Source organism: Anolis sagrei, chromosome 4, assembly GCF_037176765.1.
Source record: "Anolis sagrei isolate rAnoSag1 chromosome 4, rAnoSag1.mat, whole genome shotgun sequence".
NCBI lineage: Eukaryota > Metazoa > Chordata > Lepidosauria > Squamata > Dactyloidae > Anolis > Anolis sagrei.
This window is the reverse complement of record NC_090024.1, coordinates 245,074,756-245,100,377: the sequence shown is the minus strand read 5'-3', so window position 1 is coordinate 245,100,377 and position 25,622 is coordinate 245,074,756. Positions and strand designations below refer to the sequence as shown.

General features: G+C 44.8%; 1 protein-coding gene across 2 annotated transcripts in view; it reads left to right on the top strand.

Moving 5' to 3' along the window:
* Window positions 1–25,622, top strand: part of RPRD1B (regulation of nuclear pre-mRNA domain containing 1B) — an 81,584-nt gene that overhangs the window by 16,898 nt on the left and 39,064 nt on the right. Inside the window, exons 3-6 of one of the 2 annotated variants that reach the window (XM_060771810.2) lie at window positions 12–145; window positions 17,183–17,295; window positions 21,567–21,693; window positions 23,285–23,460. In XM_060771810.2, the coding sequence (XP_060627793.1) occupies window positions 12–145; window positions 17,183–17,295; window positions 21,567–21,693; window positions 23,285–23,460 (550 nt within the window). Of the gene's footprint in view, window positions 1–11; window positions 146–17,146; window positions 17,296–21,566; window positions 21,694–23,284; window positions 23,461–25,622 lie in introns of both variants that reach the window. The other variant, XM_060771809.2, reaches the window with a different exon arrangement.

Genomic DNA, 25,622 nt, shown 5'->3' with positions numbered 1-25,622 from the left:
TGTCTTCCCAGGGAGGCAGACGAGGGCTGCAAAAAGCCCTTGGAACGATTGCTGACCATCTGGCAAGAGAGGAGTGTGTATGGCGGCGAGTTCATACAACAGCTGAAACTGTCTATGGAGGACTCCAATAGTCCCCAACCGAAAGGTAAAGAAAGGTGCCTATTGTTTCCTCCAAACATCTTGGACTCAGGGACTGAAATCTTCCCAATGCTATATAACAAAACAATGGGAATTGGTTTGCACATTTTGACCTGGTGACGGTCTATACAGTTTACACACTGCTATATTGCATCCTGGTTATTTCGGTGCTGTGTGAGATATTTTATTAGTGGTGTGACCCTACGGTTGATTTCTGGTAGAAGTTGGACTGAAGCACTTGGAAATTCCTAGAGAGAACATTTCACTCCTATCCACTAGTCATTTCAAATCCACCAAAGTCAAACCCGCAAATGTCAAGGGTTTTTTTATTTACAAGTGAGAAACCCAATCCAGATGGTTAACAGCATGTATGTTGTGTTGTTGAAGGCTTTCATGGCCAGACTCACTGGGTTACTGTGAGTTTTCGGGCTGTCTGGCCATGTTACAGAACCATTTTCTCCTGATGTTTCATCCACATCTATTCAGGCATCCTCAGAGGTTGTGAAGTCTGTTGGAAACTAGGCAAGTGGGGTTTATATATCTGTGGAATAATGTCCAGGGTGGGAAAAAGAACTCTTGTCTGTTTGAGGCGAGTGTGAATGTTGCAATGTACGACCTTGGCTAGTACTCAGTAGCCTTGGAGCTTCAAAGCCGGCTGCTTCCTGCTTATATATTTACATTTCTCAGTCTTTCTTCTCCAGCTGTGGCTGTGCATGGGAGCATTAGCAGCTTTTGGGCCAAGCAGTAGCAATTATTATTATTATTATTATTATTATTATTATTATTTTGACTGCTGAGCACTGTCATTTAGCAACTATTCTAAAACTGCCGCTAAAGCAGTGTTTCTCAACCTGGGGGGGTCGCGAGGGGGTGTCAGAGGGGTCGCCAAAGACCATCAGAAAACACAGTATTTTCTGATGGTCATGAGGATTCCATGTCGGAAGTTTGAGCCAATTCTATCGTTGGTGGAGTTCATAATGTTCTTTGATTGTAATGAACTATAAATCCCAGCAACGACAACTCCCAAATGTCAAGATCTATTTTCCCCAGACTCCACCAGTGTTCACATTTGGGCATATTGAGTATTCGTTCCAAGTTTGGTCCAGATCTACCATTGCATGAGTCCATAGTGCTCTCTGGATATAGGTGAACTACAACTCCCAAACTCAAGGTCAGTGCCCATCAAACCCTTCCAGTGTTTTCCATTGGTCATGGGAGTCACGTTTGGTTCAAATCCATCACTGGTGGAGTTCAGAATGCTCTCTGATTATAAGTGGACTATAAATCCCAGCAACTACAACTCCCAAATTACAAAATCAATCCTACTCCAATCCCACTACCATTCACATTTGGGTGCATTGGGTATTTGTGCCCAGTTTGGTCCAGTGCCCCTGGTGGCGCAGTGGGTTAAAGCACTGAGCTGCTGAGCTTGTTGATCGAAAGGTCGCAGGTTTGATTCCGGGGAGCGGCGTGAGCTTCCGCTATCAGCCCTAGCTTCTGCCAACCTAGCAGTTCGAAAAGATGCAAATGTGAGTAGATCAATAGGTACCGCTCCGGCGGGAAGGTAACAGCGCTCCATGCAGTCATGCTGGCCACATGACCTTGGAGGTGTCTACGGACAACACTGGCTCTTCGGCTTAGAAATGGAGATGAGAACCACACCCCAGAGTCAGACATGAGTGGACTTAATGTCAGGGGACTACCTTACCTACCTTGGTCCAGTGAATGAAAATGCATCCTGCATATCTGATATTTACATTATGATTTATAACAGTAGTAAAATGACTGTTATGAAGTCACAACGAAAACAATATTATGGTTGGGCGCCACCACCACATGAGGAACTGCATTAAGGGGTCACGGCATTAGGAAGGTTGAGAAACACTGCACTAAAGGATACTATCAGACTAGATTTGGCATGTTTTCCCCCTGTGGCATGAGAGAGAGTGTCCACATGCCTTAGCAAAACAGCATTTGTCCCCAGCGAACCAATTCAAAAGGGCTTTGTTTACTCTCAGGTGGGTTACCCTTTTGCCAGAAACGCTTGCAGAAGGGTAACCCACCTGAGAGTAAACAAAGCTCTTTTTTTATTGGCTTGCTGGGGACAAGTGCTGTTTTGAAAAGGCATGTGGACACTCTCTCCTATGCCACAGAGGGAAAGCATGCCAATGGGTACCCTTCACAAAGCTGGCTCTCCTTCCGTCTTTAATTGAAAGCTCTGGAAACAGTGAAGAAGGGGAGCAGAAGAAAAGCCCGCCTGTTTCCGGGGCTTTGTCATTTTGTTCTCTGGAAGCCAGCCAGGAACACCTGACCCTGTTGTCGGCGGTGGCAGCAGCGGAGGAGGAGGCTTCCCGACCAGCTTGTGTCTCTCTTTTTCTCTCTCTTGGAGCTGCCAGATGCTGCTTGCCTTCCAGGCTCAGCTTCTGAAGGCTGAGTTAAACAGCCCTTGCCCTCAGGTTATTAGCCATCTGGATTCCCACTTGCAGAAAAACCCCAACAAAACATGCCGGTTGTTACAGTGGAGAGAAATGTTTCTTGAGCAAAATGTAAGACTGTCTTGAAGGGGGGGATCTCACAACAGCCCCAATAAAGCACTCTTGCTAGATCCATTTTCACTTCATTTCATAGACTCATAGAATCAAAGAGTTGGAAGAGACCTCCTGGGCCATCCAGTCCAACCCTATTCTGCCAAGAAACAGGAATATTGCATTCAAATCACCCCTGACAGATGGCCATCCAGCCTCTGTTTGCATGCTTCCTCATCCTTAGGATGAAGGGGGCTTCCTTGTGCCTCTTCTCTTCTTTGCTACCATTGAGTATAGAGGAGGAAGATAAAAGGAGCAGGTGGCATCATCCCCTTATTCCCCCACATCCCCCCAGTTCTAAATGTTCCAGACATTGGGATTTTTCGTGCACCTTCCTTCATAGGACTGGTCCTGAATCATAGAATCATAGAATCCTAGAGTTGGAAGAGACCTCCTGGGCCATCCAGTCCAACCCCATTTTGCCAAGAAGCAGCAATATTGCATTCAAAGCACCCCTGACAGATGGCCATCCAGCCTGTTGAATGTGGACAATTTCAACAGAAAGGAAGAAACCATGAAAATGAACAAAATCTGGCTACCAGTATTAAAAAAACTCAAAAATTACAACACCAAAACAACAGAGGGGAAACAAACCGGCACATAAAATCACTCTCAACAAAAGATTCCCCCAGGCACTTCCAGGCCATTAAATGCTAATCAAGGTGATCAGCTAAAACATTCACAGCTAGCCCCAGCAGACAAAAGTCCTTTGTCTCACCCTGGTCATTCCACAGATATATAAACCCATTTTTCCTACTTCCAACAGACCTCACTACCTCTGAGGATGCTTGCCATAGATGCAGGCGAAACGTCAGGAGAAAAAAAAATGCCTCCAGAACATGGCCATATAGCCCGGAAAAACCTACAACAACCCAGTGATTCTGGCCATGAATGCCTTCGACAATACATTCATCCAGCCTCTGTTTAAAAACTTCCAAAGAAGGAGCCTCCACCATATTCCGGGGCAGAGAGTTCCACTGCTGAACAGCTCTCACAGTCAGGAAGTTCTTGCTCATGTTCAGATGGAATCACCTTTCTTGTAGTTTGAAGCCATTGTTCCCTTGCGTCCTAGTCTCCAAGGAAGCAGAAAACAAGCTTGCTCCCTCTTCCCTGTGACTTCCTCTCACATATTTATACATGGCTATCATATCTGCTCTCAGCCTGAAGGCTAAACATGCCTAGCTCTTTAAGCCGCTCTTCATAGGGCTTGTTCTCCAGACCCTTGACCCTCTTTTTTTCTCTTCTCTCTCACTTTCCTGTGGTTTCCCTTCCTTTCTGTGTTCTGTCATCTAACTGATACAAACACTATGCTGTGGACATCCCACTTCCTTCACCCCTATTTCTTGAGAGGCAGAGCGTTTCTGAATTATCCCCTTGTTTTATCATAGACTTCTAGAGTTGGAAGAGACCCCAAAGGCCATTTAGTCCAACCCCTCATCTAACCAACAGAAATAGCTATCCCAAGCTGTCCTGGTCAGCGGTCACTGAGCCTCTGCTTAAACACCCTCAGAGAAGGAGATTCCATCAGACTCCTAAGCAGCAGCAGATTCTGCTGCTGAATATTTCTTACTTCCAGGAACTTCTTCCTAATGTTTAGGTGGAATCTCTTCTCTTGCAATTTGAATCCATCGCTGCATGGTGTCCTTGGAGCAGCAGAAAATAAATAATAAATAATAATAATAATAATAATAATAATAAACTTTATTTAGGCCATAGGTTTTAAATGCTGTATGTTATTGATAATGTTATTGTTTATTGCTTATTGTGTATTTTCTGTTTTTGAGTTTATTTTAACTGTTTTGTATTGACTATTCCTTATCACCTTTGTTTATTGATGTGCTGTGGGCTTGGCCTCATGTAAGCCACACCGAGTCCCTTGGGGAGATGGTAACGGGGTACAAATAAAGCTTTATTATTATTATTATTATTATTATTATTATTATTTATACCCTACCACCATATCCCACAATGGGGACTTGGAGCGGCTTACATGAGGCCAAGCCCGCACAACAAATTACAATACAATAAGATACAAATTGTAATAAAATATTATTTATTATTATTTATTTAGAACTTTTATATACCTCCGACGAGGGACTCAGGCCGGTTTACAACAGAGGATTCATACACAATAGTTTAAAACATCACATCCTCTAATACACTAATATAAAAACACATTAAAATACACACATATAATTACATAAGGCCAATTCGTCAGAATAAAATCACAATTCATCACCATCCGTCCGTGTGGTCAAGAGTTATTGACTCACTCATCAAATGCCAGATTCCAGAGTCAGGTTTTCACCAACTTTCTAAAGGTCAGGAGAGAAGGGGCAGTTCTAATCTCCAATGGGAGAGAGTTCCCGTGCTGAGGGGCCACCACCGAGAAGGCCCTGTCCCTCGTCCCCCACCAGACGCGATTGCGAGGGTAGTGGGACCGAGAGCAGGGCCCCTCCAGAAGATCTTAAAATAAACAACATAACATTAAGGTATAAAACACATAAGCATATAAACAATATACACAAAACATTAAAAAAACCAGTAAACCAAACATAATGACAGTGAGTGGGCCGCATGTACATAAAATGATTTAAAAACAAGTTTTCCCCCTCCTCAGTATATTGAAACATCTATCATGTCCCCTCTCAGCCTTCTTTCCTCCAAGCTGAGCATTTCCAGCTCCCTAAGCTATTCTTCACGGGGATTTGTTGTTTCCAGACGTTTGACCATTTTGGCCATCCTCTAGATTCTCTAGATAGGGGATATGATAGCCATGTATAAATATGTGAGAGGAAGCCACAGAGAGGAGGGAGCAAGCTTGTTTTCTGCTTCCCTGGAGACTAGGACGCAATGGAACAATGGCTTCAAACTACAAGAGAGGAGATTCCACCTGAACATGAGGAAGAACTTCCTGACTGTGAGAGCCGTTCAGCAGTGGAACTCTCTGCCCCGGAGTGTGGTGGAGGCTCCTTCTTTGGAAGCTTTTAAGCAGAGGCTGGATGGCCATCTGTCAGGGGTGATTTGAATGCAATATTCCTGCTTCTTGGCAGGGGGTTGGACTGGATGGCCCAGGAGGTCTCTTCCAACTCTTTGATTCTATGATTCTATTATACTTTCCATCTTAAATTGCTTTGCCCAGAAGTGGACACAGTATTATTCCAGGTGAGATCTGGCCAAAGCGGAAAAGAATGGTACCATGACTTCCCTTATAATAATAATAATAATAATAATAATAATAATAATAATAATAATAATAATAATTTATTTGTACCCTGCTACCATCTCTCCAAGGGACTTGGTGTGGCTTACATGAGGCCAAGCCCGCAGTACATCAATACACGAAAGCAATAACAAAATAATCAATACAAAACAGTTAAAATAAATCTCATAAACAAAAAATAAACAATGACAATAACATACAAGCATTTTAAAAAACCTATGGCAGGGCCAAATGTAATAATTAAAAAATTTAAAAATAGTGCTGGGCATGAACAAGGTAGGGTACAACTAGGATAGGGTTTTCAAAGAAAGATGGGGGCGCACAGACAATCCTGAATCAATGTTAAAGTGCATTTGAGGACATATTGCCAAGAGTTTTCCTTATTCTGGGAAGGCACACTGGAGAACAACCCTTGATCACAACATTAGACTCATGATACAGACTAAAATTGCATTGGCCTTTTAAGCTGCTACATCACACTCTTGGCTCATGTTCAACTTGTCGCCCACTAAGACTCCTAGATCCCTTTCATGTGGACTGTTTTCAGTCCAAGTGTCACCCATCCTATATCTGTGTATTTCATTTTTTTTTTTTTTGCTCTACGTGTACATATTGTACAATTCATTTGTGTGGATTTGAGTACTTACTTACTTACTTAGCCGATCCCTCATTGGACGAGTAAGATGGTCCTCCATTATGGATTTCCTTGTGGGTCCGTAGGTGGCTGTGGAGCCCTATTCTTGCTCTGCATCTTCTTCCGCAGTGAGGGCATTGGTTTCCAGGTGGAAGGTGGTCCCGGTCAGGGTTGGCTTGACGCGCCTTCCTCCTGGCACGTTTCTCTCTTTCACCCTCCACTTGTGCCTCCTCGAATTCTACAGCACTGCTGGTCACAGCTGACCTCCAACTGGAGCGCTCAAGGGCCAGGGCTTCCCAGTTCTCAGTGTCTATGCCAGAGATTTTAAGGTTGGCTTTGAGGCCATCTTTAAATATCTTTTCCTGTCCACCAACGTTCCATTTTCCGTTCTTAAGTTCAGAGTAGAGCAATTGCTTTGGGAGACGGTGGTCGGGCATCCGGACAACGTGGCCGGCCCAGCGGAGTTGATGTTGGAGGACCATCGCTTCAATGCTGGTGGTCTTTGCTTCTTCCAGCACACTGACGTTTGTCCGCCTGTCTTCCCAAGAGATTTGCAAGATTTTCCGGAGGCAGCGCTGATGGAATCGTTCTAGGAGTTACATGTGACGTCTGTAGACAGTCCACGTCTCACAGGCATATAGCAGGGTTGGGAGGACAATAGCTTTATAGACAAGCACCTTGGTCTCCCTACGGATGTCCCGGTCCTCAAACATTATCTGCTTCATTTGGGAAAATGCTGCACTCGCAGAGCTCAGGCGGTGTTGTATTTGATTTAATTTGAGTGTGTGGATTTGAGTACTGAACCCCTGAGCATGGTCTCTCCCCTAGGTAGTGGTATTGCTTTTCACTTCCGTATATCATAAACCCTGTGTGGATTGGGATGTGCCTGGTTTCTTGAAGGCAGAAAGCTCAGCCCTGGCTTGCCCTGGACATACTGTTCAGAACAAGCAGTTTGCCAAAGGGACTTCCCTCCATTTCAGAGCAAGTGGCAGACTTTCATGCTGCAAGCCGCTGTCAGAACGGCCCCTGGGGTGATCCGGCCTGCCTGCCATCAGCCCAGACTGACAGCGGAGTCAGTGGACTGTCAGTCTGCTGAGCCTTTCCATGTGCCTTTCTAACAAGCATCCAATTGGGACGTCTTTGCAGCAGGTGTCCTACTGGTTGCCCTGACAGCTGTCACCGAGCAGAAGGATTTTCACATTCACTTCCATCCTGAAACCAGTCTCTGTTGAACTGTAAGCTCCTGGAGGCAGGATCTTATTTGTCTCTGTGGGTTTTTCTGATAATGCCCTTCACATTATGACCGCACTTCTCCCCTGGACAGGCTGCAGACCTCTGTCAGTATTTTGTTGGTGGATCTAGTAAAATAGGATACAGAATCATAAAATCATGAGAGTTGGAAGAGACCTCATGAGCCATCCAGTCCAACCCCCTGCCAAGAAGCATGAAAATTTCATTCAAATCATCCCTGACAGATGGCCATCCAGCCTCTGTTTAAAAGCTTCCAAAGAAGGAGCCTCCACCACACTCCGGGGCAGAGAGTTCCACTGCTGAATGGCTCTCACATAGAATCATAGAATAGAATCAAAGAGTTGGAAGAGACCTCCTGGGCCATCCAGTCCAACCCCCTGCCAAGAAGCAGGAATATTGCATTCAAATCACCCCTGACAAATGGCCATCCAGCCTCTGCTTAAAAGCTTCCAAAGAAGGAGCCTCCACCACACTCCGGGGCAGAGAGTTCCACTGCTGAACGGCTCTCACAGTCAGGAAGTTCTTCCTAATGTTCAGATGGAATCTCCTCTCTTGTAGTTTGAAGCCATTGTTCCACGTCCTAGTCTCCAGGGAAGCAGAAAGGAAGCTTGCTTCCTCCTCCCTATGACTTCCTCTCACGTATTTATACATGGCTGTCATGGCTCCTCTCAGCCTTCTCTTCTTCAGGCTAAACATGCCCATTTCCTTAAGCCGCTCCTCATAGTGCTTGTTCTCCAGACCTTTGATTATTTTAGTCGCCCTCCTCTGGACGCATTCCAGCTTGTCAATATCTCTCTTGAGTTGTGGTGCCCAGAACTGGACACAATATTCCAGATGTGGTCTAACCAAGGCAGAATAGAGCATGGGGAGCATGACTTCCCTAGTTCTAGACACTAGGCTCCTATTAATGCAGGCCAAAATCCCATTGGCTTTTTTTGCCACCACATCACATTGTCGGCTCATGTTTAACTTGTTGTCCACGGGGACTCCAAGATCTTTTTCACATGTATTATTATTATTATTATTATTATTATTATAACTTTATTTGTACCCCGCTAGCATCTCCCAAGGGATTCGATGCGGCTTACAACGGGCTGAGGCCGACACAATACAACAATACAGTACCTAGCAAATAAAACAGTTAAGCAAAAACAATAACAAAAGCAGTACAACAAGACATTATTAAAACTGAGCCGGCCAGAGTAGGGGTACAGGATTAAAGTGCTGATGTGTCGGAGGGATATGGGATTATAGTATAAGTGCGGTGTGCGGTGATCTTGGTTCTAACTAAAGTGCTTCTGGGATTTGGTACTGGGGTTCCTAGTCTGAAAAGGCACATTGGAACAGCCAGGTTTTCAAGTTCTTCCTGAAGACTGCCAATGTAGGGGCTTTCGGGAGGACATTCCAGAGGGGGGGGGCACCACAGAGAAGGCCCTGTCTCGTGTCCCCACCAAGCGCGCTTGTGACGCGGGTGGGATCACGAGCAGGGTCTCTCCAGATGACCGGAGTGAGCGTGTGGGTTCGTAGACAACGATACGGTCACGCAGGTAGGGTGGTCCCAAACCGTTCAGGGCTTTGTAGGTAAGCACCTGCACCTTAAATTGGGCTCGGAAAATAAACGGCTGCTCTTGAGCCAGGTATTGTTCCCCATTCTGTATCTTTGCATTTCGTTTTTCCTGCCAAAGTGGAGTATCTTGCATTTGTCACTGTTGAACTTCATTTTGTTAGTTTTGGCCCATCATCTCTCTAATCTATCAAGATCGAGCCATGTGTCCCCCATTCTGTATCTTTCATAAAGCATATCTTTTCCAGACAAAATGTGCCCAAATGGGCAAAACTGTTTGGCCTGATTCTTACTGTATTGGAGGAGCTGGAACTTGCAGAGTTGTGTTTGCCTCTCAGGAGGCACCAGAGGGTGAGACTGCTCTCCAGTTTTGCTCTGAACCCCTGGCTCCTGGTTGGAGCATGGTATCACCCCAAAGCTGGTGTTTTTGCTTTTCACTTCTGTAAAACCTGAATTATCTGTCGATCAGGATGTGCCCAGCGTCTTGAAGGCAGAAAGCTCACCCCTGGTTTGTCCTGGACAGAATAAGCTGTTGCGAATGGGCCCTCCATCCATTTCAGAACAAGCGGCAAGCGGCCGTCAGAACAGCCTCTTGGGTGATGAGGCCTGCCTGCCATCATGCCAACTGACAGCAAAACTCAGTGCCAGGCTGACAGCAGAGTGGCTAGACTGTCAGTCTGTTGAGTCTTTCCATGCGCCTCTCTAACAAGCATCCGATTAGGACGTCTTTGCAGCAGGTGTCCCGCTGGCCGCCTTGACAGCTGTCATGGAGCGGGAGGACTTTCACCTTCACTTCCACGTTGAAGCTGTTCCCTGTTGCTCCCTTAGTCTCACCTCGCTGGCAGGATCTTATTTGTCTCTGCAAAGCATCACCATAGAGTTCAAAAAGATCCTGGGTTCTGTCCAGACCAGACCATTTTTCCATGCAGGAGAAAACAACCAAAGCCTTCCAACAGATGACCATTTGCTTGAAAGCGTCCAGAGAAGGAGACCCCACTATCCTGCGAGGACAGTTCTTACCATCAGGAAGTTTTTTTTCCTAATATTGAAGTGGAATCTCTCTTCTTGCAGATTAAATCCCTTGCTCCATTGTGTCCTAGTCTAAGGAGCAGCAGAAAACAAGCTGATCCTCTCCTCAGTGTGGCAGCCTGTCACATATTGAAGCATTGCGATCATGTCCGCCCTTCATCTTCTCTTCTCCAACCTAAACATCCCTTGCTCCTGAAGCTACTCCTCAAAGGGTTTTGTATTTGGGTTGCTGTGAATTTTCTGGGCTGCATGGCCATGTTCCAGAAGCATTCTCTCCTGATGTTTCATCCACACCTACGACAGGCATCCTCAGAGGTTGAGAGGTCTGTTGGAAACTAGGCAAGGGAGGTTTATATATCTGTGGAAGGTCCAGGGTGGGAGAAAAAACTCTTGTCTATTGGAGGTGAGTGTGAGTGTTGTAATTGATTAACATGGAATGACCTTGCAGCTTCAAAGCCTAGCTGCCTCCTGCCTGGAGAAATCCTTTGTTGGGAGGTGTTTAGCTGATCCTGATTCTTTGTTTCCTATCTAGAATTCCTCTGTTTCTGACTGGTGTTCTTTATTTACTGTCCCGATTTTAGAGTTTTTAATAACTGGTAGCCAGATTTTATTCATTTTCATGGTTTCCTGCTTTCTATTGAAATTGTGGATTTCAATGGCTTCTCTCTGTAGTCTGGTTCGTGGTTTCCAGCTCTTGAACCATTTTAGTGTTCCTTCTCTAGATACCTTTTATTTTGCCCACATCTTGAATTGCGGTGCTCAGAACTGCACACGGTTATTCCAGTGGGAGTATGGCGTCCCTCAATCTAGACACTATGCTCCTTTTGATGCAGTGTAGAATTGAATTGACATTTTTAGCTGCCCCATCACACTGCAGACTCAGGTTTATCGTGTGATCTACCAAGACTCCCAGATCCCTTTCAAATGGGCTGTTTCCAAGCCAGGTGTCACAATGCTGGCTTTGGCCTATAAAGCCCTAAACAGTTCTGGCCCAACTTACCTGTCTGAACGTGTCTCCCCTTACGAACCATCGAGGACTCTAAGATCATCTGGGGAGGCCCTGCTCTTGGTCCTGCCTTCGTCTCAAGTACCTTTGGCAGGGACGAGAGAAAGGGCCTTCTCAGTGGTGGCCCCTCGGCTATGGAACACCCTCCCTAGGGAGATTAGATCTGCTCCCTCCCTCTTAACGTTTCGGAGGCAAGTTAAAACATGGCTGTTCGAGCAAGCGTTTACAAATACAGAGTATCTAATATAGGAAATTGAACATTTGACAATGGAACTGGACAATGCTTGATAATAATGAGACGCTAATGATGTTGTTTTTATTGCTTTTGTGGTGTTTTATATTGTTTAATGTTTTAATCTGTATTATGTTTTAATGTGTACTGATTTGTTGGAAACCGCCTTGAGTCGCAGATTGGCTGAGAAAGGCGGTATACAAATACAATAAATAAATAAAGAAATGCGCAGGGCTTACAACCAGATGGTTTTATCTGCCTTATGTTTGCCAGGTGTCTTCCACCTTATATTTGTGCAATTATATTTTTTCTTCTGAAGTGTACAATCTGACATTTTTCCCTGCTGAAATTCATATTTTGGTTAGTTTTGGCTAATGAGCTCTCTGATCCAGGTCATTTTAAATCCGGATCCTGTCCTCTGGAGTATTAGTTCTCCCAATTTGGTCTCATCGGCAAATTTGGTCCACCTGTATGGCTTTTCGGTCCCAAATCTGTCCCCCACCAAGTTACTTCTTGGGACTTTCTTCAAGGAATGCACAATCCAAGCAACTATGAGGGGTATTTTTTAAGTAAGGTCCGTTTAAACATAAGTACACAACGAAAGTTTATTTCAAAAAAGTAAATTTATTTTCAGAAAGTACATACTTCACTCTATTTTTCGACATAGTTGCCAAGTTTATTCAAACACTTATCATACCTCTGAACCAATTTTAAAATACCCCTCTTCATGAAAACTTGCCGCCTGCTCCGATAACCAAGAGTTCACTGTAATCAAAGAAGGGCGACCGGAGCGGTCCTCATCATGGACGTTGTCACGGCCATCTTTGAATTGTCGTACCCACTTACGCACTTTGCTTTCACTCCTAACAGTATCCCCGTACACTTCACAAATCTGTCGATGAATTTCTGTAGCAGGGAGGTTTCTTCCTGACAAAAACCGTATCACTGAGTGAACCTCACATGCGGAGGGTGAGTTGATAGTCTTAAACGTTTTTAAAGCACTGAACAGAACCGTGCAGGTGAGCTACAGAGCGAAAACTGAGCACAGGTGTTCCCGAGGCATGCCGGTACACGACGCACGTGCTCGTTGCAATATGCGTGCGAACTACTAGTGTCTACAACAAAACGGACCTTACTTAAAAAAATACCCCTAGTAACTTGCTCTAGTAAAAGAAAGTGGAAAAGAGCAGACTTCTCTCAAAAGATGGGAACAGAAACAGCGAACGTAGTGATGGGTAGAGAGAGGGAGGAAATTGAAATACGGGTTCTATTGTGGCAGTCAGGGGAAGGCTGAAGCATTGTATCCCCCTTGTACCCAAGAAGTTATTTGATGATGGGAAGGCTGATACAGCTCCGTGTGGAGGTTGTTTTGTGGGCACGCATCCCTTATCTTCACCCTCTTGAAGAAATATACAACCCTTTTCCCTCTTCCCCGGGGAGATGCTGCAAAATCGATCTGAATTCATTTGCTCAGTGCTCCTCGTATCTGCGAGAGGCAGCAGGTTCAGCCTTTCCTCCTGTTGAATAGGCAGGCATGAATACCAGGCAGCATATTATTCTCCTGGCAAAGATAACTTTGTACTGATATCCCTTAACAAAAAACCCTTTTGTAAACCTGGCGTGTTGTGCCCTTTGCGGATACTGCAGGTGAAGGGATTGATTCATCCAAGGGAAGCAAAGGGTGGGAGCTAGGGCTGCAGCTTGGGTCCAGTTGCGCTGACCTAGCCAACCATTGCAGTAGCCAGTCCCTATATTACCTTTTGCCTGGGAAAGTTGAGAGCATGCGTCTCCTTGAACTGTGCTGTCTGATTTATTTGTTTATCGTGTCAGGAGCAAACCAAACAGTTGTATTGCATTTTTTAACAAACAAACAAACAAAACACAAAGTTTGCAAGCTTGGTAATTGAATAGATGTCCTTTGACCAGTATCTGGCCACTTGGAGTGCCTCTGGTGTTGCCGCAAGAAGGTCCTCCATTGTGCATGTAGCAGGGCTCAGGCTGCATTACAGCAGGTGGTCAGTGGTTTGCTCTTCTCCACACTCGCATGTCATGGATTCCACTTTGTGACCCCATTTCTTGAGGTTGGCTCTGCATCTCGTGGTGCCAGAGCGCAGCCTGTTCAGGCCTTCCAAGTCGCCCAGTCTTCTGTGTGCCCAGGGGGGAGTCTCTCATTGGGTATCAGCCATTGGTTGAGGTGCTGGGTTTGAGCCTGCCACCTTTGGACTCTCGCTTGCTGAGGTGTTCCAGCGAGTGTCTCTGTAGATCTTAGAAAACTATTTCTAGATTTAAGTCATTGACGTGCTGGCTGATACCCAAACGGGATGAGCTTAAGATGTCTCTGCCTTGGTCCTTTCACTAGTGGCTGCTACTTCCCGGAGGATGTCAGGTGGTGCAATGCCGGCTAAACAGTGAAATTTCTCCTGTGGTGTAGGGCGCAGACAGCCCATGATAATGCGGCATGTCTCATTAAGAGCCACATCCGCTGTCTGATGACATCACCCCTTATTTATTTTGCACCCCTTCGTTCCCTCAACATGAGATCCAAGACAGAGGAAAGTACCTTTACCACCCAGATCTTGAGCTCTGCAGTCTGTGAATTAGTAATTTTGGGCCCTTGTGAACTTTCATCCAAGTTCTTTATTGATAGCATCCATGGCCGCCCTTTCAATTTCCTGCACAAACACCACGAAAAATGACATTTCTCCCTCTTGAATAGACTTCCAGCAGCATCCAGGAGCAATGCCTGGTTTTGTTTCTTATAGAATCATAGAGTTTGGAAGGGACCCCCAGAGGCCATCCAGTCCGAGTTCATTCTGCCATTCAGGAGGACAACATCAAGTCCCTCCTGACAGTGGGCCATCCTGCCTCAGTTTCAAAATACCCAGAGATGGAGATTTCTGTCAAGGGTACTGTGCAATTATAAAAGTCCTCTTCTTGTGAAAGTTACTCTGTTAGTTACAGTTAAGGAACCAGATATCCAAAACCACCATTGTCGTGGTCTTCTACTTGAACAACAAAACACTCAGTGACTTTTGTTCTTTCCCATATAAGCAGGAAGGCTTTTCTTTCTCCTCTGATGCAGCACTATACAAAACATACAGAGTTTACAGTTTCTTCCTCCTTACTCACAGCAGCAGTTTTCCAAACCACCACCTGTCCTTCAACAACCTTCATCAAGCTTACTCGGGATAACTATAACCTATGTACCACTTCCATTACATTAACCATCGCAATGTAATTACAGTTTCTTAACTCTTTTGCAGGTGGTTAGACCAGAAGTATTAACCCTGTTATCACTTTGAAAATTTATTTATTTATTATTTATTTATTTACTTCATTTATATACTGCTTTTCTCCGCCCTTGGGTGACTCAAAGCGGTTAACAATAGCAAAATTCAATGCTCAACATCATAAAAAGAGTTAAAAAACAGTGAAAAACAATGATATAATAAACAATCAGTTAAACATGACTATAACATCTCATTAGCGTCTCATAGGTAGAATCAAGATCCAATCTCATAATCCGTTGTTCCATGTTCCTATATTCAATACACTAGTATTGTCATTCTAGTCCATGTCCTTTAAACTCTACAAACATCTACTGTCTGAAGGCCTGGTCCCAAAGCCATGATTTTAATTTCTTTCTGAAAGCCAGGAGGAAGGGAGCAGATCTTACCTCATTTGGGAGAGTGTTCCATTGGCGAGGGGCCACCGCCGAGAGGGCCCTGTCTCTCGTCCCCGCCAGACGCATATGTGCAATTGACGGGAGCGAGAGCAGGGCCTCTCCGGAAGATTTTAGATTACGAGATAGGACGTAAGGGTGGATGCGTTCGGACAAGTAAGCTGGGGCAGAACTTCCTAACCACCTGCTCAGTTAATTTCCAAATCCCGCCCATTGTCATTGTGTTTGTGCTTATTGTAATTTTATATTGTTATGTATTCACATGCTTTATGTAATTATGTTGTTGTTGTTTATTGATTGTGTTTTCGGTTTGCGTTTTTTCAGTTTTACTCTGTTGTAATTTGTTGTTTGGGCTTGGCCTCATGTAAGCTGCTCTGAGTCTCCATCAGGGAGATGGTCGCAGGGTATAAATAAAGTTTATTATTATTATTAAATCCTGACAGATTCTGCACTCTCTGAATCAGCATATCCCACTACTGAACAGCTCCTGCCATCAGGAGGTTCTTCCTCATATTCAAGGGCAGTCATTTCCTGGGGTTGGAATCCTTGCTCCATTTTGTCCTGGTCTCTGTAGAGCAGCAGAAAACCAGTTTGTCCCCTCTTTTCAAATATTAAAACATTGCTCTCCCCTTCTCACAGCCTCCCCCCCCCCCCCAAGTTCACCATTCCCAGCTCTCTCTGCTTTTTCTCGGGAGGATTCATGATTTCTAGACCTTTAACTAATTCCGACACTCTCTTCTTGTTTATCTTCTACGTGAATTGTGGCACTTAGAACTAAACACAGTGTTGCTCCAGGTGAGACCTGAGCAAGGTAGAATATAGAAGTACTATGACGTCCCTGGATCTAGATCAGGCATGGGCAAACTTGGACTCTCCAGGTATTTTGGACTCCAACTCCCACAATTCCTAACAGCCTACCAGCTGTTAGACATTGTGGGAGTTGAAGTCCAAAACACCTGGAGGACCCAAATTTGCCCATGCCTGATCGAGACACTACGTTCCTGATGATGCCACCTGGAATTTATTGGGTTTTGGACTCACGTTTGGCTTGTGGTCCACTAAGACCTCAAAAGCCCTTTGATGCTGGCTGCTTTCTAGCAGGGAGGAGGGAGCAAGCTTGTTTTCTGCTTCCTTGGAGACTAGGACGCCGAACAATGGCTTCAAACTACAAGAGAGGAGATTCCATCTGAACATGAGAAAGAACTTCCTGACTGTGAGAGCCGTTCAGCAGTGGAACTCTCTGCCCCGGAGTGTGGTGGAGGCTCCTTCTTTGGAAGCTTTTAAACAGGGGCTGGATGGCCATCTGTCAGGGGTGATTTGAATGCAATATTCCTGCTTCTTGGCAGAATGGGGTTGGACTGGATGGCCCAGGAGGTCTCTTCCAACTCTAGGATTCTATGATTCTAAGGTTTCAGTGTAGATAACTTAAAGCCAGATGGTTCTGTGTGCTTTCCTTGTCTAGAAGCGGGCAACTCTGCCACTGCTAGGGTAATACCTAAGCAGGAGTCTGGCTCATGCTTGTAGGCATAATTGCAATTTACTCAGTGTATAATTCAAATCAAAAGAAATGAATGCTGAGGCTCCTTGTTTTCTTTCCAGCAAGCTCAAGGGTAGCAGGCTTACTCTGCCACATGGTGGCTGGCATAGAATGAATCTTGGCAGGAGAACTGTGGTTTTAAAATGTGCAAACCTAGTCCCCGTTTCCCAAAGGAAATGGAAACAGTGCCTGGCATCCCTCCCCAGCCACAAAAGTGCTCTTGCATGACCTCATTGCTAACCTCAATGTCTGTTCTCGGTTGCAGAGAAGAAAAAGTCCTTGAAGGAGTCTGTGTTTTCAGTTACAGAGGAGAAGAAGTCCTTGAAGCGGACATTTCAGCAAATACAAGAGGAGGAAGATGACGATTACCCTGGGAGCTACTCCCCCCCGGACCCCAATGCGGGGCCCCTTCTGGTAGGTCTGCAACGGGGTTTTGCAGGGAAAAGATGAATGTAGAATCTTAGAGACAGAAGAGACCATCTAGCCAAACTTTTCATGCAGGAAAATGCAAAGCCCTCCCAACAGATGGCAATCTAGCACCTTCTTAAAAACCTCTAGAGAAGGAGACTCCACCGCACTCCTTCCTGGAAGTTGAATAATTCTTGTTTTGTGTCTCATTTTGTAGAGCAGCAGAAAACAAGCTTGTCCCTTCCTCAAAGAGACATGCTTTCATATATTTAAGCCTGGGTCTCATGCCCCCTTCTCTTTTGTATTTTTATTTTTTAATTTTTTTTTCCAATCACACACACACTCATACAATATTTATTTATTTTTTATGACATTTATATGCTGCCCTTCTCACCCTGAAGGGGACTCAGAGCGGCTTACAAGATAAATGTACATACAATATATATTATTAGCATAGTACAGTATCAGTATTAAATATTACTATATTGTATTATACCATTATATTGTAATATTATTAGTAATATTACATGTTGTTTGTTGTTTATGCTTTGATTTTATTGCTGTAATATGTTGTCCGGGCTTGGCCCCATGTAAGCTGCTCCGAGTCCCCACTAATAAATAAATAAATAAATAAATAAATAAATAATGTAATTTAAATATTTAAAAAGCATCTGTATGCTTTTCCATTGTGCCCTGCCTCATGTACAGAGGAAAAAATGTTGTAGGCTACAGACAATGCCGTTGCTGTTGCCCGTTTTTGGTCAAAAGATATCTAGCCGCCTGCATACCTTCTATTTTATCGGTTTTATACTAATTTATGCAATGCTTTTGATATGAAATAAAATAAATATAAATATATGATTATAATATCGTAGTATTAGTATTATATTGCATTACATTATAATATTATAAATATTATATGAATATACAATATATTATATTACATTATATTATATTATTAACATAGCACGGAGCCCCCTGTGGCGCAGTGGGTTAAAGCACTGAGCTGCTGAGCTTGTTGATCGAAAGGTCGCAGGTTCGATTCTGGGGAGCGGCGTGAGCTTCCGCTGTCAGCCCTAGCTTCTGCCAACCTAGCAGTTTGAAAACATGCAAATGTGAGTAGATCAATAGGTACCGCTCCGGCGGGAAGGTAATGGCGCTCCATGCAGTCATGCCAGCCACATGACCTTGGAGGTGTCTACGGACAACGCTAGCTCTTCGGCTTAGAAATGGAGATGAGCACCACACCCCAGAGTCAGACATGACTGGTGTTAATGTCAGGGGACTACCTTTACCTTTAACATAGCACAGGAGACAAAATGTTACACAGATTATCCTTTTTGGCTTTTTTTTTAAAAAATACTACATTCTAATCACTGCTGATCTAGCACTACAGCTAAAAATACCTACTATCATTAACCAAACATAAGCACAGGAGTAAAACACACAAGTACACACACACACAAGCAAAACTAATCTCTCACTCACTATCTGATAGTTTTTCTCCCTCATTAGTCTGTTCCATTTATATGATATTGTATAAGCACACTTCTGCTTTTAATAACATTCTATTAATAAAACCCAACATTGATAAATGCCCCCATCATTATCAAAACCAATTACCAAATCCCAGTCTAGTTTGCAGCAGGACACATATTTCTCGGTGCTCATCCCATCCATTTGGGCATCTCTTGGGGGTGCCATTGACAAGGGCTGCAGCTCCACTTCTTTGCCGAAAGCCATTGGAGCGCACAAAGGGAGGGAGAGCATGAAACGGGGCTTGAAAGAGAGAACATAAAACAAATATTATCCCTTGAAATTGCCACGCTGGCCACAAAATAAAAAAGAAGAAAGAATTGCTCAAAGCCAGGCAGGCAGCTTGCTGCAACCCAGCAGGCTGTGATTTAATTTGTGTGGCTAATAGACAGTCTCGGGAAGTTCATTAAACTTGGGTTCACTGCCCCGCTGAGCCCCAAGGTTGTCTGTTGTTTGGACCAGAAGAAAAAGCTCTCCACATTTTCTGTGATTGCTGTCGGCGGTCTGGGTTCTCATAGGAGTCCTGAGGCATGCAAATATTGACACGGCAGATGGCACAGTGGGCCCGGGCCTACTCTGTCCAGCTTGCAAGGGAGTTGTAATAAGAGGCACAAAGCTTTGTAAGGAGCAAACCTTGAGCTCATAGAATCCTAGAGCTGGAAGAGACCCCAAGAGGCCATCCAATCAAACCCCCTTCTTTCTGCCAGGCAGGAAGATACAATCCAAACCCTCCCAGCAGATACCTATCTTGTCAATATTCTCCTTGAATGTTGTTGCCCAAAACTGGCCCCAGGGTTTTTCCCAGGTGAAGTCTGAGCAAACTTCAACACAGGATGCAGGAGGACAGCAGAGAGGCGTCACGCCTGCTCTTCTGCATGATCAAAGTTCCTACATTAGCACAAAACAAGTAATTTCCTAAACAACGTGGTAGATCAGGCATGGGCCAACTTGGGCCCTCCAGGTGTTTTGGACTTCAGCTCCCACAATTCCTACCAGGAATTGTGGGAGTTGGAGTCCAAAACACCTGGAGGGCCCAAGTTGGCCCATGCCTTTGGTAGAGCCATGTGGTGGTATCTACACCAAGTTGGCCCATGCCTTTGGTCGAGCCATGTGGTGGTATCTACACACAACTTGGTATCTACACCAAGTTGGCCCATGCCTTTGGTCGAGCCATGTGGTGGTATCTACACACAACTTGGTATCTACACCAAGTTGGCCCATGCCTTTGGTCGAGCCATGTGGTGGTATCTACACACAACTTGGTATCTACACCAAGTTGGCCCATGCCTTTAATCAAGCCATGTGGTGGTATCTACACACAACTTGGTATCTACACCAAGTTGGTCCATGCCTTTGATCAAGCCATGTGGTGGTATCTACACACAACTTGGTATCTACACCAAGTTGGCCCATGCCTTTGGTCGGGCCATGTGGTGGTATTTACACACAACTTGGTATCTACACCAAGTTGGCCCATGCCTTTGGTTGAGCCATGTGGTGGTATTTACACACAACTTGGTATCTACACCAAGTTTGGTAGAGCCATGTGGTGGTATCTACACACAACATGCATTCCATGGCCTCTTGCTTCCATTATAATATTTCATCTAGAAATCAAAGTCTTGGGATTGAATATATAAACACCGCTTGAGCTCTGTGAGTGCAGCGTTTTTCCGAATGAAGCAGAGAGTGTTTGAGGACCGGGACATCCGTAGGGATACCAAGGTGCTTGTTTATAAAGCTATTGCCCTCCCAGCCCTGCTATACGCCTGCAAAACATGGACTGTCTACAGACGTCACACGCAACTCCTGGAACGATTCCATCAGCGCTGCCTCCGGAAAATCCTGCAAATCTCTTGGGAAGACAGGCGGACAAACGCCAGCGTGCTGGAAGAAGCAAAGACCACCAGCATTGAAGCGATGGTCCTCCGCCATCAACTGGACTGGCCATGTTTTCCAGATGCCCGACCACCGTCTCCCAAAGCAGTTGCTCTACTCCAAACTCAAGAACAGAAAACGGAATGTTGTTGGGCAGGAAAAGAGATTTAAAGATTGGGTTAAGAGCCAACCTTAAAAACTCCGGCATAGACACTGAGAACTGGGAAGCCCTGGCCCGTGAGCGCTCCAGCTGGAGGTCAGCTGTTTCCAGCAGTGCTGCAGAATTTGAAGAGGCACGAATGGAGGGCGAAAGAGAGAAACGTGCCAAGAGGAAGGTGCATCAAGCCAACTCCGACCGGGACCGCCTTCCACCTGGAAACCAATGCCCTCACTGCGAGAGAAGATGCAGGTCAAGAAGAGGGCTCCACAGTCACCTACGGACCCACCAGAACACTGATCCTGGAAGACTATCCTACTATGCCAATAAGGGATCGCCCAAGTAAATAAAGTATACCCACCCACATCCTGATTCAGCCGTTGCTTTTTATTTTCTAAGGGGGAAGGCAATAAAGAGATTGGAACTCTTCGGATTTTTCAGAATTGAATCTTTGCTGGTAAATAAATGCCCGGTGTGGCAGAAATGTGTTTATTGTACCAGGAAATAAGTGCAGGGAGTATTTTTGTTATGCTTAGTGTGTGTGTGTGTATTTCCCAGAATGTGAATAAACTATCATAGGAAACCTAACAACTGCCTTGAGAGGGAGATCTTTTTGAAAAGTGCCTGTGATGTATGTCAGAAGCATCGTGGCAGCTGTGGTTCTCAAAATGGTCATTGATCTCCTTTTCATGCCTCTCTTGTGCAGACGGAGGACTTGATCAAAGCCCTTCAAGATCTGGAAAACGCCGCCTCGGGCGATGCCACGGTACGGCAGAAAATAGCCTCCCTCCCCCAAGAGGTTCAAGACGTGTCCCTATTAGAGAAGATTACAGGTGAGAAAGCAAAGCAAACCCTTACTCGAGTGCGGAGGAGGACAAAGCATGTTTTGAGGTTGGCTCTAGAGCAGGCAAGGGCAAACTTCAGCCATCCAGGTACTTTGGACTTCAACTCCCACAGTCACTTTGCCATGACCAGTTTTGACAAACCCTAGCCAACATAGCCAGTAAAGCATGGATGCTGTGAGCTGCAATCCAGCAACATGTAGTGGAACAATTGATTCCCAGCCACTTTTTAGATAATTTGGTGTCATCTGCAAACTTGAAACACTGTAATGGTTATGGGCTGGAACAAAGTGCAGTATAATCTGACATGATGCTAGAAGAATGTGAATGTGTATTGTCGTTGTTTCAAACTGTTTATTTTATTATGTTTTATACTTATCATCAAAGTATTTGGATTGTTGTTTACATGATTTTAATATGTTGTTAGCCTCTTTGGGCCCCGTAAAGGAGAAAAGCGGGATATAAATGAAGATATTATTATTATTATTATTATTATTATTATTATTATTATTATATTGATCACTAGCTGTACCCGCCATGCGTTGCTGTGGCCAACCTTCCCTCCCTCTTTCTCTCCTCCCTTCCCTCTTTTCTTCCTTTCCTCTTTTTCTTTCCCTATCTCTCATCTTTCTTCCATCTCTACCTGTTTCTTTCCTCCCTTTCTTTGCTCTTTGGCTACTTCCTTCCTTTCCTATCTTTCGTTCCTTCTCTCCTTCCTTCCCTCTTTTTTTCCTTTCACTTTTTTATTTCCTTCTCTCCTTCCTTGCTTCTCTTTCATTCTTTCCTTCTTTCCCTCCTTCTCTCGTTACTTCTCGATACCCTTGACTGTCCCTTCCATTTAATATTGTATTTATATCTTACATAGAAAGAAGGAAAGGAAGGAAGGAGGGACAGGAAGGAAGGAAGGAAAAAGGAAGGGAGGGAGGGAAAGAAAGGAAGGAAGGAAAAGAAAGAAGGAGGGACAGGAAGGGAGGGAGGAAGGAAGGAGAAGGAAGGAAGGAGGGGAAGGAAGGAGGGGGATGAAGAAAGGAGGGAGGGAAGGAAATGAAGGGGAAGGAAGGAGGAAAAGGAGGGAGGGAGGAAGCTTGTGGAAATAAAATGGCCTTTGGCTGATGGGAAAAGGAAGGAATGCCACAGATTGGAGCAGCCGCCAAGAAGGCCCTCTGATACGTCCTCACCAAACATGAGGTTGTATAGCTGCAGTGCTGTTGGCCTTTTGGTTGGATTCTCCTTTCTGAGCTGTTGTCCCTTGGGACACTGCCATTTCCTGCTGCCGGTCGGCCTTTTGCCGTCCTTCTGGGCATAGCTAGCCCTGGCAATGCCTTTTTGGCTCTCCTGAAAAATGCAAATGCACCAAGTTGAAGAGTCTCCATGAGCATCAGGAGGGGTCAGTGCTCGTATGCCTCCATCTCTCTTTAAAGGCAATGGTCACTTTGCTTGTCCGTCAGCATGAGCTCCTCTCCATCGCAAATCCACCACAGAGGAGAAGCTGCCAGGGGAAGAGGGTTGCTGTTTTTGTGTCATTGGCACAAAAGGGTTTGCAAGGAGCCCGTGTAAATTCTTTGCCCCTTTTTCTTCCCAGACAAAGAGGCTGCGGAGCGCCTTTCAAAGACGGTAGACGAGGCGTGTTTGCTACTCGCGGAGTACAATGGTCGCCTGGCGGCGGAGCTGGAGGACCGGCGCCAGCTGGCACGCATGCTGATTGAGTACACGCAGAACCAGAAGGACGTGCTGACGGAGAAGGAGAAGAAGCTGGAAGTGAGTGTCGCGCAGGCGGGGGCTCAAAGGCTTCCCTCTTTCTGCTCCTGTGCCAGTTCTTTAAAGAGTCTCTGTACTGCATACTGGGAATAAGTCGTCATGCCTGAAGACACGTGTCCTTTGTCACTCTGTGTGCATCTTAGAGGGAACTGCCGCTCTTGTGTTTGCATGGCATGTGCCCAAAATGAGAGAACACACATTGCTGCTTCAGACACAGCTTTCTCTGCTCCGCTATAATGTGGGATAGCACCACAAGCATCTACTGCAAAACTGTGGGGCAGGCATGATGGAAAGGGAGTTGGCAGACCCAGACCCTGAAGCTTGAGCTGTGCCCAGATAATGTTCAAGGGGGAAGCCTTAAAATACTATCTTCCTTGAAGGATGGATCAGATGGCCAGACAGCACTTTCCCTTTCTCAATGCCAGTAACAGATACTATTTTTTGTGTTTTGTGAAGCCTTGCTTGACGTGCTAAGGAGGTGTATGAGTCACCCATTCTTCGAGAGATGTCTTTGCAAATTATCGTAATACTGAAATCTTCTCAGTCCTTTTTCAACCCTGTAATAACTGTTTATGAAGTTCAATGATTTAAACATGTATTTTCTTGATATCAGAGAACAGAAAAGCAGGTATAAATAGCCATTGACCATGGGCCAGAACTCAGCAGCAGCCAGAGACACACGTGGGCATGGCGGAGTGTCATTTATCTGACATGTACCACTTCTAGCCAGGCAGCATGTTCCTTCTCAGCGCCCCGAGACTATTACGGGAGCGTAATTAATGATTCTGCTTGTATGTCAGCTTGCCATCTGTTGCGTTGCCCCTTGGCAGCGCACTCGGGGCTTCCAGTGGCCGTCATCCACCAACGGACAGTCTTAAGCAGCTGTTTGTGGGCAGACCTTGGCTTATGGTAGAGGGCAGCCTTTTCCGGGAGGCCACATCTTGCTTTCTCAGAAGCCGTGGGTTTTTCCTGCCTCTCCGCTCGCCTTGGCTCTGACCTTGGAGCTGTGCACAGGTGTGCACATGCTATGGGTATAATTGCTCTTTGGTTCTTGGCAAAACTTTAGTTTATTTCCCCCGTTTTTAATACAAATATTCAACAGAAAATAACAGATAAAGAAAACAACAATACGTATAAATGCATACATGCATACATAACATACTGTATATACTTGAGTATAAGACGATCCAAATATGAGCTGAGGCACCTAATTTTACCACAAAAAAACTGGAAAAACTGATTGACTCAAGTATAAGCCAAAGGTGGGAAACGCAGCAGCTAATGGTAAATTTCAAAATAAAAATCGATACCAATAAAATTACATTAATTGATGCATCAGTAGGCTAAATGTTTTGAATATATACATAAAACTAATTTAAGATAAAAACCATTATTCTAACCTTCTTTAAGGTAAATGTGCTTATGTATCCTTACAATAATAATAAAGAGAGTAAAATAATACATGTAATAATAATAGAGTAAAATAATAAATGTAATAAAATAATAATAACAACAACAACAGAATAAAATAACAAATAACATTGACTCGAATGTAAGCCGAGGGGGACTTTTTCAGCCTTAAAAAAGGGGTTAAAAAGTAGGCTTATACTTGAGTATATACAGTACTTGAACAACAGGCTTTTAGCCTGCCACTTTTGGACTCTCGCTTGCTGAGATGTTCTTGGGAGTATCTCTGTTGATCTTAGGAAGCTGTGTCTTAATTAAGACATTGGCATGTTGGCTGATATCCCAACAGAGGATGGGCCGGAGATTTCAGTACCTTGGTCCTTTCATTACTGGTTGCTACTTCCTGGCAGATCTCAGGTGATGCAATACTGGCTAAACAGTGTAATTTCTCCAGTGGTGTGGGGCGTAGGCATCCTGTGATAGTGCAGCATGTCTCATTAAAGAGCCACATTCGCTTTTTTAATGTGATGAGATGTTACTTACTTAGGCGATCACTCATTGTCGCAAGTAGGATTGTCTTCCAAGATTGGTGTCCTGGCAGTGGGTACGTAGGTGACTGTGGAGCCCTATTCTTGATCTGCATGTTCTCTCGCAGTGAGGGCATTGGTTTCCAGGGGGAAGGTGGCCCCGGTTGGGGTTGGCATGGCACGTTTGTCAGCACTGTGACCAGCAGTCCTGTAGAATTTGAAGAGGCA